This window comes from Penicillium verhagenii (assembly GCF_028828195.1).
Source record: "Penicillium verhagenii strain IBT 33310 chromosome Unknown utg000007l_segment0_segment0, whole genome shotgun sequence".
Taxonomy (NCBI): Eukaryota; Fungi; Ascomycota; class Eurotiomycetes; order Eurotiales; family Aspergillaceae; genus Penicillium; species Penicillium verhagenii.
Window position 1 is genome coordinate 2,682,959 of NW_026643171.1, and position 16,460 is coordinate 2,699,418.

The 16,460-nt window shown below is 48.5% G+C and overlaps 8 protein-coding genes across 8 annotated transcripts; 5 read left to right on the forward strand and 3 right to left on the reverse strand.

The window, feature by feature from the left end:
• Positions 1–399: 399 nt before the first annotated feature.
• On the reverse strand, positions 400–1,089 carry N7466_007656 (flavin-dependent quinone reductase; the record flags this gene model as incomplete). Its single annotated transcript, XM_057167045.1, has 1 exon — positions 400–1,089. One exon carries the CDS (start codon positions 1,087–1,089, stop codon positions 400–402), a length of 690 nt encoding a protein of 229 aa, XP_057020086.1.
• A 647-nt stretch (positions 1,090–1,736) lies between these two features.
• N7466_007657 (glycoside hydrolase family 78 protein) lies at positions 1,737–4,580 on the forward strand (the record flags this gene model as incomplete). Its single annotated transcript, XM_057167046.1, has 1 exon — positions 1,737–4,580. The coding sequence occupies one exon, from the start codon at positions 1,737–1,739 to the stop codon at positions 4,578–4,580; it is 2,844 nt and encodes a 947-aa protein (XP_057020087.1).
• A 571-nt stretch (positions 4,581–5,151) lies between these two features.
• On the forward strand, positions 5,152–5,748 carry N7466_007658 (uncharacterized protein; the record flags this gene model as incomplete). Its single annotated transcript, XM_057167047.1, has 1 exon — positions 5,152–5,748. One exon carries the CDS (start codon positions 5,152–5,154, stop codon positions 5,746–5,748), a length of 597 nt encoding a protein of 198 aa, XP_057020088.1.
• Positions 5,749–6,199: 451 nt separating this feature from the next.
• N7466_007659 (aldo/keto reductase family protein) lies at positions 6,200–7,251 on the reverse strand (the record flags this gene model as incomplete). The annotated part of the gene is made up of 2 exons (XM_057167048.1): positions 6,200–7,143; positions 7,200–7,251. The coding sequence occupies 2 exons, from the start codon at positions 7,249–7,251 to the stop codon at positions 6,200–6,202; spliced, it is 996 nt and encodes a 331-aa protein (XP_057020089.1).
• A 477-nt stretch (positions 7,252–7,728) lies between these two features.
• On the reverse strand, positions 7,729–8,057 carry N7466_007660 (uncharacterized protein; the record flags this gene model as incomplete). Its single annotated transcript, XM_057167049.1, has 2 exons — positions 7,729–7,740; positions 7,773–8,057. 2 exons carry the CDS (start codon positions 8,055–8,057, stop codon positions 7,729–7,731), a joined length of 297 nt encoding a protein of 98 aa, XP_057020090.1.
• Positions 8,058–9,488: 1,431 nt separating this feature from the next.
• On the forward strand, positions 9,489–10,073 carry N7466_007661 (uncharacterized protein; the record flags this gene model as incomplete). The annotated part of the gene is made up of 1 exon (XM_057167050.1): positions 9,489–10,073. The coding sequence occupies one exon, from the start codon at positions 9,489–9,491 to the stop codon at positions 10,071–10,073; it is 585 nt and encodes a 194-aa protein (XP_057020091.1).
• A 2,402-nt stretch (positions 10,074–12,475) lies between these two features.
• N7466_007662 (uncharacterized protein) lies at positions 12,476–13,692 on the forward strand (the record flags this gene model as incomplete). The annotated part of the gene is made up of 6 exons (XM_057167051.1): positions 12,476–12,678; positions 12,755–12,888; positions 12,971–13,123; positions 13,202–13,402; positions 13,464–13,589; positions 13,643–13,692. 6 exons carry the CDS (start codon positions 12,476–12,478, stop codon positions 13,690–13,692), a joined length of 867 nt encoding a protein of 288 aa, XP_057020092.1.
• A 651-nt stretch (positions 13,693–14,343) lies between these two features.
• Positions 14,344–16,410, forward strand: N7466_007663 (phosphate transporter; the record flags this gene model as incomplete). Its single annotated transcript, XM_057167052.1, has 5 exons — positions 14,344–14,406; positions 14,464–14,571; positions 14,652–14,983; positions 15,038–15,954; positions 16,016–16,410. The coding sequence occupies 5 exons, from the start codon at positions 14,344–14,346 to the stop codon at positions 16,408–16,410; spliced, it is 1,815 nt and encodes a 604-aa protein (XP_057020093.1).
• Positions 16,411–16,460: the final 50 nt, after the last annotated feature.

A 16,460-nucleotide genomic window follows, 5' to 3' on the forward strand; every position in this document is an offset into this window, starting at 1 on the left:
GCGCGGAGTATGTTTATTGACTTGGTTTTACTAAATTTAAAATTCTATCAGCGAGAAGATTTCTAAAAAACAATTGGGGCAATGAATGATGCTTCGGGCATAATGAATGATACAGAGCGAAGTGCGTACTTCCACGTTGAAAATTTCTCGCCCCTACCAGGCAAAAGGGAGAAAATAAGAAACGAGAAGTGGAGAGGTGGGGAGGCCTGTTCTCCCCCCCAAAAAAGTGAGGCTCCGATCCGAGGCTGGTAATGTTGGATGTGATGCATCGTATATTCACATGCGGATGATAGCAAGCGCGGATGTACATGAAAAAAAAAAGAAATTATCACCACAACACTTTCGTATGTACACTCTATCAAGATAATCAAAACATTCCGACTTCACCGCTATTTCCACTCAATTCTTATCCAACTCACAAACCAATTCCATTCCCAAATTCCTCATCATCCCTTCCACACCCGCTTCCTTCCAACCCTCCAAATCGCGTCCATCAATTTCAACACTCTCTTCGACCTCCGATAAAACCCCAACAGGCAACCCCGTAAATTTGACCGACAAGGGGACCGAAGTCCCAACGACCCGCATCCTCAAGCCATTCAACACGCCCCGCAAGTGATCCGCCGCCTTCCCTCCACCACGCGACCCGTACGTAACAATCCCTGCCGGCTTACCCTTCCACTCGTGGAACAGGTAATCGAGCGCATTTTTCAAACTAGCCGGGATACTCCAGTTATATTGCGGTGTCACAAAGATAAAGGCATCGTATTGGCGGACGACCTGTGACCAGATGCGCGTGTGTTCTTTGGAGTAGTGTGGCGTGGGGTCTGTGGGCGGGAGACTAGCAGGGATCACGGATTCGTCGTAAAGCGGGAGAGACTGCGCGGCTAGGTCGAGGATGGTCAGAGTGATATGCCGGGGGTCGGTATCGGTATCGAATGGGGGTTCGGGGTTGGATGGCGAGGTCGATTTACGGGTTGGGATTGTTGGATCCGATGCGAGGACGTCATAGACGTATTTCGTTATCGTGGGATTGAGGCGGGGAATGCGGGTGCTGCATGTTACGATGGCGACATGTTTGGGCGGCATTCTGAGAGGATTTACCGGCGTGGCGCTAGGCTTTTTGTGATGTGATACAACGCTTTTTTTTTGGCGAAGCGAAGTGTGCAGGTGCTTTTGTTCCCCTGGTTGCCTTTGTGGTCGGTGAAGGTGGAATGATCTATTCTCTACCCAGGAGTCCAGGACTAAGCTACATTTATACTTCCAGTTGGTCCGCGGGCCCGCGGAGGGAGGTGGAGAGATCGGAGAAAAAGACCGGAGAGAATGTTCCAAAGTTGAGAGTCGAGACTAAATTCGGTGGGTACGTGGGTCTCTTGTGAAAATGACTCTTTACGAAAGAGCCTCATGTCGGTGGCATAAAAATTTGGATGTATAGAATTTGTCATTGCCCAAGATGAGGCGGAATTGGCTTTTGAAACCGGGTCGCCAAGTGGGCCATGATCGATGAGTGGTGGAGAAACCGCTTTGGCCTCGCAAAGGTACCTGGAGGCCGGTTGCTGTATCAATTTGGCATTTATTGGTCGCTTTATACCGCGGATAAAGATCCCGAGCAAGGTAAGCCGCTGAGCTGATACCCCGCGATTCTAGATTAATAAATAGTCAATATCCAGTCTACCGCCAGATCAGATTCACAACATTGAAAACATCCCCCACATAACATCAAAAGTTGATTCAACATGAATACCCCCCTTATGAGAATCGTGTGCTTGGCACCAACCTTCGACCAACGAACACATGGTTTTGGAACCGGCAATTCTACTCCGCGAATTTCCTGGAGATTTGCGAATGGGGATAGAACCATTCGTGGGTGGGAGCAGAAAAAGTATGATATGCAAATTCTCCGAGGCGGGGAGACCAAGTTTTACTCTGCCATGAGCGAACAGTCTCTGTTACTTGAGTGGCCAGAAGAGCCATTGCGGTCCAGAGAAAGTGCTTCTGTGAGGGTAAGAGCGTACACGACAGCCGGCATCTCATCATACAGCCCTACGCCATGGTCTATGTGGGCGACGGTTGAGGCATCGTTGTTGTCAAGAGACGAGTGGGTCGCGCAGATGATTTCCAGTTCTGTACTTGTTCAAAACGACGAGCCCATTCGCCCATCCCGTTTTCGCAAAACGTTTGACATTCCAGCAGATCGAGGTGAAGTTGAAGCTGCAAGACTTTATATCACCGCACATGGCGTTTACAAAGCTTTCATAAACGGAGCCCCCATTAGCGAGGACGAGATGGCTCCGGGTTGGACCAGCTACAACGAAAGACTTAACTTCCATGTTCATGATGTCACAGCACTTGTAGCAAGCGATAATGTCATTGCTGTCGAGTTGGGCGAGGGGTGGTATGCATCTCGGCTTTGGCGTGAGGGCCGCTTTGTCTTTGGCAAGGATCTCGGGCTCCTAGCGCAGTTGGAAATCACGTTCAAGGACACCGCAGAACGGCTTACTGTGATATCGGATGAGACTTGGGAATGGAATGTCGGCCCGATCCTCAGCAGCGAAATCTATGATGGTGAAGTTTATGACATGGCGCAGGAACAGCCCGGCTGGAGTACGACCGACTACAACTCTCAAGAGTCAGGATGGACACCTGTGCGCGTCTTGCCATTCCCCACCGAGGAGCTGGTCATACCAGAGAGTCCTCCAGTTCAAATTACAGAGTCCATTGTCCCTAAAGAAATACTGAGGAGTCCCAGTGGCAAGCTCTTGGTTGACTTTGGCCAAAACCTTGTGGGCAAGCTATGGATTCGATCGCTCAACAAACCGGAAGGCGACATCATCTCTTTCAAACATGCCGAAGTCCTCGAAAACGGCGAGCTGTGTATGCGCCCTCTTCGAAATGCCAAATGCACTGATACTATCCTGTGCTCGGGCAAGGAGCTCGTGAATTGGTCGCCCAGTTTTACATTCCATGGCTTTCGATATGTACAGATCGACGGTTGGGCGCCCGAAGATGATGTCTGTCCGCTGTCAAACTTGAGTCTGACGGCCTTGGTTATGCATACTGATATGAAGAGACTTGGGCGTTTCACATGCTCCAACGAGTTGGTCAATAAATTGCATGAGAATGCAGTGTGGGGAATGCGCGGGAATTTCTTGTCAATTCCAACGGACTGCCCGCAGCGTGATGAAAGACTGGGATGGACTGGAGACATTCAGGCATTTTGTCCCTCAGCATCGTACTTGTACCACACTGGAGGAATCTTGGGAGATTGGCTGAAAGATCTTGCCGTTGAGCAGAAAAAAGGAAACGGTGTTCCACCTATGATCGTACCGGATGTGTGTTTCAATACGCCGCCTCGTCCTCCGCAGGCTGTGTGGGGAGATGCGGCAGTATTGGTGCCCTGGGACCTCTACAGATTCACGGGCGATGCAAAGATACTCGACACACAGTACGAAAGCATGAAGTCATGGCTTGACAAAGGAGTCAGGCGTGGATCGGATGGTCTGTGGTCAGATTCGTTATGGCAGCATGCAGACTGGCTGGACCCCTCTGCTCCACCCGATGACGCTGGAAATGGAGCCACGGATGGAGTTCTCGTTGCCGATGCATACCTCGTCCACAGCACCGAAGTCATGAGTAAGGTGGCCACTATTTTGGGACACCAAGACGACAAGGACCGTTACACATCAGATTACCTGAAATTGAAGGAACTTTTCCAGAGGAAATATATCACGCCGGCTGGCTATGTTGCCTGTGATACGCAGACTGCCCTCTCTCTAGCCATCGTTTTCAAACTCTTCCAGAATTCAGAGCAAGTCAAGGTTGCCGGAGAACGCTTGGTACGACGCGTCCGCTTTGCACGATTCCGCGTGTCCACAGGATTTGCCGGCACTCCCCTTGTCACCCATGCATTGACTATGGTAGGCAAGTCCGAGATCGCATATCGCATGCTCCTCGAGCAAGAATGCCCCTCCTGGCTGTACCCCGTCACCATGGGTGCAACAACCATCTGGGAAAGATGGAACAGCATGCTTCCTGATGGGAGCATCAACCCTGGAACAATGACCAGCTTCAACCACTATGCCCTGGGCTCAATCGTCAACTGGCTTCATCAAACCGTTGGTGGACTCAGCCCCACAGAGCTCGGCTGGAAACGGTTCCTCGTTCGACCCGTGCCTGGAGGCGGCATCACGTCTGCAAAGACCACTTACGATAGTCCGTTCGGCCTGATCACATGCAATTGGCATTTGGCCGGCCCTGGCAAATTTTGCATGCAGTTGATCATTCCTCCGAGCGCGACCGCTTATGTTATTTTGCCCGATAGACAAAAACACGATGACGACATCTCGACGGAGCGAGGAATCCCATTTGATTCGGGGGAGTACGAGATATACTGTGATTTCCAGCCTAGAGACTGGCCGCCGAAGGCGCTTCTCACGCTGTTCCGGGAGGATACGAGTGATGATTTTGAGGAGCCTATTGTTTACCCGCCTGCTCACGAAGGGCCCTTTGTTGATCTGATTCTTCAGAGTGCGCTTGCTCATGGGGCGCTTGTAAACGGTGTGAATAATGTGACCCTGTAGCCATTTTTAATTAGGAGATGAATACAAGTGGCTTGCAAGGGTCTGGGAGAGGCAGCGCCAAAATTGCTTATCTGACGTCTGAACCAAGGAATGTCGGAGAATCGGTCCAGGGGCTCCCGACATGTGTGCCAATTTTAGCTTATTATGTCGCATAGTCTGCATCGGGAATAACAACGAAATTATTCTGAATCATGGCGTTGAACGGGGATCGAAAGAGCTCATTTTAATTGGATGTGAAATCAGGGGCAAAGTCTAAGCGAGCTTGATTCGAAGACGGGATGTTTGATTGGCTAGGGAATTGGTCACAAGGAGTCTAGGCTTCGGGCCTAGCGATAGTGTTTTCAATAAGTGGAGGCTTATGAACCCTGAAAGAGTGAAGAGCCTCCGCAATCTGGAAAGACCCTGACAAAGTGACAAAGACTGGGAAAAAAAAGGGCGATTTTTGCCGACTGGCTTGCCAAGGCACACCTTATATCTTCACGTACTTCCCTGTCCAAGAGCCAAGTAGTTACCCCTAACGCAATCATTCCCAAATTAATCCACAGTCTTTACAACAAAAACACCCTTCAAAATGCTCTTCAAGACACTCGCTGCCGTTCTCTCCCTCACATCGGCCTTGGCCTTGGCCAGCCCCGTCCCCACCGACACACCCGATGCCGATGCCACCGTCGACGGAATCCCCAACTCCATCCTCACAGTCCTGGAAACCGCCATCCCAGATTCCTGGTACTCGGAAATCGAGGACCCCGCCTCGCGCTCCATCATCATCAGCCAGATCGAAGCTGGTACCTACCCAGCCTGGTATAATGCTCTCCCCAGCAGCGTGAAGGCCTGGGCTTCCTCCGATGACAACTTTGCCGTGAACTTTGCCGCTGTCACCACCGCGTCTGACGATGGTACGACAGCCACTGAGGATGCCTCGCCTGCTACTACTTCTGCTGCCGATACTGCCGCCGCGACTGCTACCCAGACAAAGGCCGTTGCCGGTGGCTCTGTCACCTCTGGGTCTGCCTCTGCTTCTCGCGCCGCTGCTGCTTCTAAGACGGCTACTGCTTCTACCCACCCTTCGACTGCTACATCCACCGGAGGCGCGGCTGTTGCAACTGCGGGTGTCGCTATGAGCTTTGCCGGTGTTGCTGGTCTGTTGGGCCTCGCTATTGCTCTGTAAAGGAGTCATTCGTTTTTCGATCGTGTCGTTCTCCCAGTGGATCAGTTCCAAGTTTGTATCATATATACCATTACATATATTTCGTGCGGGTTCACTTCCCCATGCCTCCTGCAAGGGCCTACAGGTTAAATTTTACTAGATGCGTCACTTGAGGTCTTCCTTCTAAGCTTCCAAACACTTGAGGTTTCTTTGTATGCATTTTTTGAGACATGATGTTTTCACTCTTATGGGATATTATGTGTAGTCGCAGCTCTTTGTCTTGATGTCAAATTCAATAAGCTATCTTGGTCCAATAATAGTAGTAATAATACAATATCTGAATCCGCAAGGCTAGTTTTTGACTCGGGCGGATGAATCAATAGTACATGTAAGGTTGCAGACAAAGTTGATTTTGAATATGTAGTACACATGATCCCCATAAATGGGATCTTCCAAGTATGTCAACTAATAATTAGTACTCGGTCAGTTTTGCAGCCGCTGGGGGGTATCTATGCCCCGCAACAGGGAAACTATCCAGAATAGATTGAATAGTCTTCATGTCAGCATCAGAGAGCTGGATATTGGTCGCATTCTCCCGCACTCTCTCCTCCGACCTCGCACCAGCCACAGGAACAAAGACCGGCATCCCAGCCCGATCACTCTGAGCCTTAATCCAAGAAAGCGCCAACTGAGCCGCTGTACACCCCTTCTCCTCTGCAATATCCTTGATCCTATCAACAAGCTTCAAATTGGTATCAAAGTTCTCAGGCTGGAAGCGCGGGAAGAACCGATGATAATCATTCGCAGGCATATCATCCAGACTCTTGATCTGGCCCGTAAGCATACCCGCCCCGAGAGGTGTATGCGCAACCATCACAATCCCCAGCTCCGCACATGTCTCCGCGACGCCATTTTCAAAGACATCCGTAGCCCACAGGCTAATCTCCGCCTCGACCATATCGATTTTGGTGATCTTTGCCGCGCGGCGAATCGTGTCGGAACTCACTTCGCTCAATTGAATTGCGCCAATTTTTCCTTCCTTCACTAGCTCTGCGAGGGCACCGACTGTTTCTTCGATGGGGACGTTCTGATCTACACGGCCGCAGCCGAAGATGTCGATTTTTTTCTTTCCGTCGAGGATTTGGTTTGCGCGATTCACGTAGTTGCGGACTGCGGCTGCTGAGCCGTCCATTCTGAAGGTGCGCATGTCGGCGACACCACTTTTTATTGTGAGAACAACCTTGTCTGCATCTTCGGGGTAGATGGTGAAGTAGCGGCTCATGAGGTGGAGGGAGTTGCAGTCAGGTGTGCCGTAGAAATCGGCTCCGTTCCAGACATTGACGCCGGCGGCCAGGGCAGCTTTTAGGATCTTGAAGGCTTTTTCGTCGGGAGTTACATCATCTTTCCATGTAAGGCCTATCTAGATGTAAGTCTTTGTTTTGTTCTGAATTGAGGGTGTGATTAGTTCTTACGCATCAATCCCAATCCATTCTGGGTAATCTGCTTTCCTGCGAGGATTGGCATCTTAAATATCCCGAAATTGACTCTCTTGATAACCTGGGTGTTCAATTGAGTTTATAGAAACAAGCAACAGGGGTCTTTATTTCATTTATAGTCGCGTTTCTTGAAAACTTCAACACTTGATAGGTCCCACCGTGGTCTACGAGTGCGGGACGGATCTAAGATGCAACTTAGATCCGTGTCTTAGGTCCGTTAAGTCCGACATGATATCATGAAGCCAGAGAACTTCATCAACTCAAGTGCTGCTAACTCGGAATAGGAGTACCTGGTACATATCCATTTTCTCCTTAGGTAGATGTATGTGCGCTCATGTAGATTCAACCACAGTTCTCGTTCAGTTGTTGTGGTCGCAAAATGGATCGCGTCAGGTTCAAATGTTCAGGACGGTGACTCGCGTTATCCATGCATGTGGATATATGTTCATTAGAACCTTGGCATTTCGAGCATTGGAACACTCGGTGAACTGATAATTGTCTTAAACTAGTTCGCCACCTGTAGCATAGTCGATCAAAATATCCGATTACTACATCGGTCTCGTAGTCAGTGCGTGTGGACGGTGTGGTCACCTCAAGTGCTCGGACACCTTTGCCTCTGACGAGGGCAAGAACGGGGGCGGAAACGGGAACGGAAGCGGAGACTCGGGTGTGAAGGAGGGGAGTTCTATCCATGTCAGAGTCCATGCGTCTGCCTAGCAGACGTACCGGAGGAATCAACGAAGACGCTAAGGCAGTACTGAAGGTATTTTCCAATGGAATCTTGGCGGCAAGAAAGTTGAGAATGCCAACATTGAATGATATCAAACGGTGCATTGCGGACATATTTCTTCTCGGCCATCGGGTTGGCACTTACCACACGTGCGAATTATGTGCATAGTAAACTCCCAGGTGCCATCAACCACAGTTGAGGTAACATTTGAATGAAGATCTCGCCTCGCAAGTTGGCCAATTCATACACTTTCTTGGTGACCGTATCTGCTGCTTTGTCCTCAAGTGCTTGACTATCGCGCCATTAGTCTCCTTTGAAGCTGTGGCTTTGAATCGGAATACGGCGAGACCAAAGACTGGCTTGGTGAAGATCTCGAAAAGATCAGCTACAAATCATTCTTGGGAATAGATGCCCGAGTCATTCTTAATTTGTTGTTTTTAGATTAATCCCCTTTGTTTCTTGGTACTTGTGCTTGATTTTGATCATAATGTGCACTGCGTACCGTCATCTGCTATGATAACGGCATATTTCATGCCCCAATCGGCAAGGTTTTCTCAACCCGCGAGTAGCAAAGTCGCCTGTAGTAACGAACCAAGCCAGGCACTGTAAATTCCGGTTTTTTATGGTGGGTTTTCAAAACAGAGGTCCGCCGGCTAGAATAAAGTAGACGTATCTGAGGTCGGAAGACATTTACCGAGTGGGGACCGGCGATTTTTGAGACGGTGAATCCGCAAAGGTGAATGTAGGTATGAATGGGAAGATAAGGAAGTCAGAGGTGATGGGTGACAGCTGTGGGGACATCGAAGCTTGGTAGAAATGTGTGATTGTCGTACCTTTGAATCGATTCACAGGCCCTTGGATTGTGGGAGGACATCTTGAAATGGAATCCGTAGACAACGCGTAATTTGAAACATGGTCAAGGCAAAGTCAATTCTTAAATGTACTAGCATTTATGAGAAGTGAAACCAAGCACTCGATCTTCTGCTCTTATTTGGAAGACCAAAAGGAAGCAATATTTCGTGGGGAAGTCACAAATAAAGATGGAATGGAAGAAGGGAAGAAGAGAAGGAAAGAAACGAGACTCAATAGAAACAGGCACGGGCATGTGATAGCGGAAGGGGGAGCACATTGTCATAGCATTGAAGTACGCAAGTAACAAAGGGGATTAAAAACTAGAGTGAAAGTTTGATTGTCTTGATTTTTTATACTGAGAGCTTGATGTGCATGTGACCGCGTGACATACAAATGTTTGTTTGTTATAAACTCACTACCTGCTTGTCTCTGCCATTGTGGATTGATTAGTACACGTCCAATCTCAACTTCACCGCTTCAACCATTCCTGAATTTCATCAGCACCCAGTTGAATTAACTTGGAGGTGAGTCTCTTCAGTGACTGTTAGGCATTCCCCCGGTTGAACACGCCGCCCTCGACACCGGAGCTAACTTTGAACAAAGCACACTCTCCCTTACTTCCAAGCCCCCACGATTGACTCGCCAACCAAACCCAGCTCTCCTCGCATCCTCCCTCCTGAAAAATGAGTGCCCAGAAAGCGACGATTTGTCAGACTGGGGGTATCTCGACCAAGCCAGCGTCTACCACTAACACCAAAAACCTCAGTGATAACGGCCTTACTCGCGATCCAGATATTCCTCATGCGGGAGAGCCATCCCGGAAAAAAGCGAAGCGCGATGCAGATCGCGCATTGTTGCATTTGATGGAAGAGTCACTCCAGGAGTGTCAGGTACGCGCCGAAATGGACCGCATGCTTAAAGAGGGTCGGAAGCGTTACGAAAAGATACGAAAGGAGGAAGAGACCAACCGTCAATTGCGTGAGATGCTTTATCAATCACAGCGAGAGTTACACCGGCAGCAAGAGAGGGCAAACCGAGAAAATCTTCTATTCCGAGCTTATACCGCAGAATTCCAAAATAACACTTACGACGAAGACATAGAGGCAGATGAACGTTTCATGCGGGGCATGATGCCAGACCTAGTGGAAACTGACGAAGAAGATTTCGAGGTGGAAGAGGAATCAGAATATTCGGACTACTTTGAAGAGGAGACTGAATCTGATTACGAGTCGGATGGTGAAGATGAATCAGACCGGGACGACGATTGAATTCTCGGTCGAACACTATATTCTTCGCGCCATGTCGACAGGCAGAGACTTATCAATACTACGGGATGACGATTGAATTCTCCGTCAAACACTATATTCTTCGTGCCATGTCGACAGGCGGAGACCTATCACTACTACGCATGAAGTACTTTACAATCCTAGCCGGAAGGATCTGTACTATTAAATTTGCTGAGACTGGTCCTTCCAGGGTTGAATATTTTTTTAAATATCAATCTGCCTCTCACCGCTTCATGTCGTCTATCTTTTGAGTTCCTACTCAACACGATATCAAGTTAGTCCAGATAAAATATAGGTACCGAATTGCACGAATTCGGAATTTACTGAGCCATGCATTGATTATTTTCGAGGATATGGTGGTTTGAACCTTAGAAGAAACCTGTGCATCCATAGATGCTAAATTAATGCCCAGTGCAGAAAGACGTTGTCACAAATGTTGACCTACCAGCAGGTATCAACGCTGCCCTGCCAACCAGATAGCTAAATCCGCCACAAATTGAGCACTGACACTTCAACGCGGGAATATACTCCGTAGGCACCCCCCATGAAATCCCGAGGTCCAAGCCTTGTCCGGGGGAGCCTAGAGCTTACCCCAAGTGGTGAAATAAAAAGATGAACATTAATCAGCACTTGAGTATACTGGTTGATTTTGATTACGCCCCCTTTCCCCGTCGGATATTGTTGAAACTTGAGGACCTCCCATTTGAAATTGATTTCTAGCAACGTTTTTGTGAACCAGAAATCCATTCCTACATGATGCATATGCTTCCACACATGCAAGGCCCGGCCCAAAATACCATCAATTCTCGCCAAGAATCTCATACTTCAGACGTTCCTGGTGCCACCAATATTAAGGGGAGTGGCGGACTTGATGAGCTAACAGAACCGAGACCGGTCTCCGAAGCAAGCCATGCGAAACAGTTGAACAATGCAATTCAGCCGACATTACGGGGTATGAGACTCATCATTAATCAAAACTGAAAGCTACAGAGGCTAGACTTCAAACTAGCAGTGCTCCGACCTTCTCGGTGAAACATGCCTACATACTCTCGGCATTTGTGGGGACACCACAACCACCGCAGCCACGGCGTTGGAGATGGCAAGAACAAGATAGATTGCTAAACGGTTTTTTCTTTTTTTCCCCAACAGCTAAAAGATCAATAGCTAGCTACTTTGGTACGACACGAGAGGATCGCCCGGAAAACCGTGGCTGTCTGAGTTGATCCTGGTGGATGCAGTGTTCATGCGTCTCTCAACCCCCGTTCTTCCGGGTCCCATGTGGCGCCGGACAGAACACCCCATTCCGGCATGTGGATATGCAGTCCCTGGATGGCAAGTAGTTAACTTGATGCGCATGTCGGTCTTTGAGCATCCAGATCGTTTTCATACAAAATGCAAGTTTGTTCCGGCCCGGTGGCTGAGAGAACTTGGCGATAAGGCGGACGGACTCTGACTTTTCGGGGCGACGCCGCGCACGTGGATTGAGAGATATTTTGCTATGGTGGAGATGAGAATAATCCTGGTGTGTTTGTGGAAATGTGACTGGGAGCTTTGTCACGCCAAGATACGACATTTTTGGAATACGTGGTTCGATCTTGTACCCTGGTCGGGTATGAACCCTATGGATGAAGAATATTCCATGATATTTTGACATCATGAGACTTGACGGGGCAACAACGGTTTTACGAGGGCAGATGAGCTAGGCTGAGTTTTTTTTTTGGATCTAGTGCTCGTGCTGCGTGCACATGCCTCAAAACTTATTATTATCGATCGATTCATGGCCCCTCTTCTAGGATGCCTTGTGGGAGCCTCCTTGCGCAGTCAAAGCTATGACCACACGTGTCGATCGGCATGAATTTTGTTCCAGATCTTTTCGAGAATGCGGGAGAAATCCGTGATGAATTTTCAGGTCCAAAGGAAGATCCGTGGGATCTGTAAACCCAAATCTAAAAAAATGGCAGTTGAGTCGGGAAACATAGGAAAGAGGTTGAAAGGATGCCAATGGAATTCCTGCGACGGACCATGTTCAGATGCAATTTACCTGTACCAGTAAAAGTGGTTACAGTGTACTCGGTATGGCTCTTGGAATTCCCGACATTGAATCGGATGCTTTAATGCCACATGGGAAAGGGATACGTTTGGAAGTGGACCCGTGGTGCGGGAAGATCTCTGAGCCAGCCATTTCAGCACGTTGACCTTTCCTAGACCCGCTTTCAATGCGAGTGCAGCGCTTATCACGCTCTTTCATATATCCATTGTTCGGCCTCGTCTGAATATGTCATGGTTCAAATGTTACGATTCATTTGATATGGGATCTAGTTGACAGATGTGATATTCCCTTGTTCCCTCAAAACTCCCGAGGAAAGTGAGAGAGGTTAGCGGCCATGAACCCGTTTGCTTCGCCAGAATTTCAGGAGTGGGCAAGCACCTCTTCGCGCCGTCAAAGCACGGTCTCAACATCCACCGTGTCGTCCGCCTCCACCAGTATCCTCTTCCAGAGCCCTGTGACCTCCCCCGGCTCAAGGAAACAGTCATGGCAACTGTATGAAGATGTGATACGACTTGAGCTGAATCCACATATGACAATGTCCGTTAAGCTTGCTTCCTAAACCCCCCACCAAGCAACCCTCCTTTTCCTGAACGCGATCTAATCGATCTTGCAGATCATTTGTCAAGAATGGCCAATTGTTCAAGCTACGCTATACCTTCATCGATGTCTGTAAAGACTCGACAGGAGCTCTAAAGTGTCTTGAGCTCGGGGGAGGTCTCGGTCAACAAGCTCCATTTATTCACGCGTGTAAGTTTAAGGGGGATGAAAAACAATATTTTGCGCTTCATGCAGGGACTAATTGAGGGGTTTTTTTGCTATCTCTTTACAGTCTCCAACACAAAATTACCAGTTCCCCATCTCGAGCATCCGAAAGACACCGCAGAATACCCTCTTCGAATTTCATTCCTCGAACACCAGACCGTGCAGACCGCACAGGTTATCTTTATGACTCAACTATCATATAAATTCGAAAATTGGGAAGGTACGCGACCGGGAAGAGATTTGCCACCCCTAGGCAACCAGGCACACTAAAGGATAATCCGGCTAACCAGGGTGTTAGACTGCGTTCAATTTCAAGAGCTGCTTCTTTGCTCCAAGATGATGTTTATTGGGGGGATGGCCGAGGCCAAATCCAAGGGCCGCGGGGAAGAATGCATCAGCCAAAATCTCCGGATCCTCCGCGGCCACAACGGCAAACGGGTTATGCTATTCTTTGCAAACTCTCAGCGCAAAGAACTTAAACGATACGTGTCCATTCCATGTAAGTGTGATGGATTAAATTGTGAAGGGTTTCTTTCAGAGCTAATCAAAGAACCTCCTAGTGAACTGCGTCGCAAATGTCAAACCCCCGAAAAAGGCCGGGCGGCCAGTGATAATCGAGTTGGACCCCAATTTCGATATTTTGATGAAAATGCGAAATTTAACGATCCAGTTCCTGGATGATGATGGTACGTTGGTAAAAGTCCCGACATATCCGAACGGTCGCTTATTTGGTTCCTAGATTGCAAGAGCTTTTGCCAGCTGCTCTCCACGGAGCTAACGATTGGATGATTCAAGTACTTTTTTTTTTCTTTTTTCTTTCGTTTTTTATTACACATTAATTTCGGTGTATAAATTATTTGCATGGCGGGGTTCTATGGCGTGAGGCGTACATTGTGTGATTTTTAGTGTTAGTGTGTTAGTGTGATACTGTGATACCATATACTCCGTTACGAGAATCTGATTTGCCTTAGACTTACGTGCTCTTTCTCTCTTTTCTTTTTTTTTTCTTTTCTTTTTAATCTTTTTCAGCCATGTAATTAACACAATTCCATTCTAGTTTCCCTTTGATTTCCACTTTTCCAAAGTCAAATAGACAAGGCGAGTGATTGTGTTGCGGCTTTTAGCCAAACGTGGTCAAGTCAAGCGTGGAATCCAAGCAATGTGGGGCTCCCGCAACAGCGTCTCAGTCTTCTCGAGTCCCGCACGTGGAGCAATGTGAAGGGTCTGATTCGTCAAGGGTGGAAAGTGGAGCGATCCTCTTTTAGTCCTTTTAACAAGTGCATTAGATCGAACAGGGGTCTGTCCGCTCGCTCATTGTGAGAGTCCGATTGGCCCCGCACTGCATGTGGGAGAGTTTACATATTATCGCCTGTGCTTCCTGCAATTCTCTTCAGATGTCTTTTTGCAGTTCACTTGATCCTGAGGAATCAACAGCTCAACATGGGCAAGTTTCACGCCCGGTTATACAAGACCGACCGAGCGCGGGATTTCGATCATGAACAGGTAAGCTTTCTTGGTCGGGAAATGGAAGCCGTGTCTCTGACAGTCTGGAATGTTTAGGATCGATATGTCCGTATGCGACAGATCTATGATACGATCGACCGACAAGGATATCAATGGATCGTGGTATTAGTCGCAGGTCTGGGTTTTTTCTTGGATGGTTACACGGTGAGTACCGCAATTATGAACCAACACCAACATGAGAAGAAACACAAAGAATTTGGGCAGCTAACGGCTTTCATCAATAGCTCTTTGCCAGTAACATGGCCCTTCCGATGATTTCCTACGTATATTGGAAAGACGACAACTCGACAATCCGTCTTACCTGCATCAACATTGCAACTTTGGCAGGTACCCTACTCGGCATGTTGCTATTTGGATTTTTGGCGGACAAAAATGGTCGAAAGAAGATGTACGGTGTTGAACTGGTGCTGCTGATCACCGCGACTCTCGGTGTCGTCATGTCCTCCGAGGGCAAGAACGGCAGTATGAGCATCTTCACATGGCTGATCTGGTGGAGAGTCTGTGTCGGCATCGGTGTTGGAGCGGACTACCCCCTCAGTGCTGTCATCACATCAGAGTGCGTATCGTCTTGGTCGCAATAATCGTATGCAGATAACTAACAATCGCAAAGATTTGCTCCGACAAAGCACCGCGCCCGCATGATGGCCAGTGTCTTCTTCATGCAGCCTCTGGGCCAAATCGCAGGAAACCTGGTTTCACTGATCGTGATCGCAGTCGGCAGAAACAGCAACAGCGACGATATCACTCGCAGTGTCGATAGCATGTGGCGATGGGTCCTGGGCATCGGTGTTGTTCCAGGTGCCATTGCGATTCTTTTCCGATTCGCCATTCCGGAGAGCCCCCGCTACCTAGTCGAAATCGACGATGACCCAGTTACCGCGGAATTCGACGCAACAACCCTCTTTAGCGAGCCTTCCTTTACTCCAGGATTCGATGCCCAGGGCTTCGGCAATATGACTTCGATTGTCAGCAGTCCGATCCAACTCCCGCCAATTTCTTCACTTGCCAGTTCCTCTATCCACGAAGACGAAGAATATACCAGTCTGCCACCGGCAACACTTAACTCACACTGGCGACTCGCAAAATCCGATATCGTCCGATACTTCTGGACTGAAGGCAACTGGCGCAGTTTGGCGGGTACCACTATTGCCTGGCTGCTAATGGACTTTGGTTTCTATGGCATCAGTTTGGCCAGCCCGCAGTTCCTTGCTAAAACATGGGGTCAACTTTATATCTCAAAATCAGAACCATACTGGATGACCGATTCTCGAGCCGGAGCTAGCGTCTACGACATGTTCTTCCAGACTTCCATTCGCGCCTTGGTGATTTTGAATATTGGTAGCTTTGTCGGTGGTCTCCTGCTCATTATTTTCGCCCATCGCATCGAACGGGTCGCCCTACAAAAATACACATTCCTTTGTCTATCAGTGCTGTTCATCGCACTGGGCAGCATATTCGTTTGTCTCATCAACAACCCGTTTGTTTCGGTTACGTTATACATTATCGGCCAGCTCCTTTTCAACTTTGGTATGTTCACCCCTGCAATTCCTTTCAAAAGATTGACATTTAACTAATACATATCGTACAGGTCCCAATGCGACCACTTACATGATCCCAGCCGAGATTTTCCCAACTCGATACCGTGCCACCTGCTACGGAATCAGTGCCGCCGGTGGCAAGCTGGGCTCCATTCTCGTCCAAGTCTTCTCCACCTACTACAAGTTCGGCGGGGGTCTCGGAGACGTATCAACTCGCCACCACGGCATTGTTCTTTTTGTTTTTAGCGGCTGCATGATTATCGGCGCTGCTGTGACACACTTTTGGATCCCCCCTCTTCAACAGAAGAAGGGCAACAACATTCTTTGGGGCGGAAAGCCTTATACGCTCGAAACGATGGCCTTGGGTCGCATGGGACGCAAGAGCCGCGAAGCTGGAATTCGACAAAGACCGAATCGAAAACGTGCCATGTCCTTTGGCGGATAAATTTTCTTTACTATACATGTACATACTATCAGATTTCTTTCTGCTTTCTT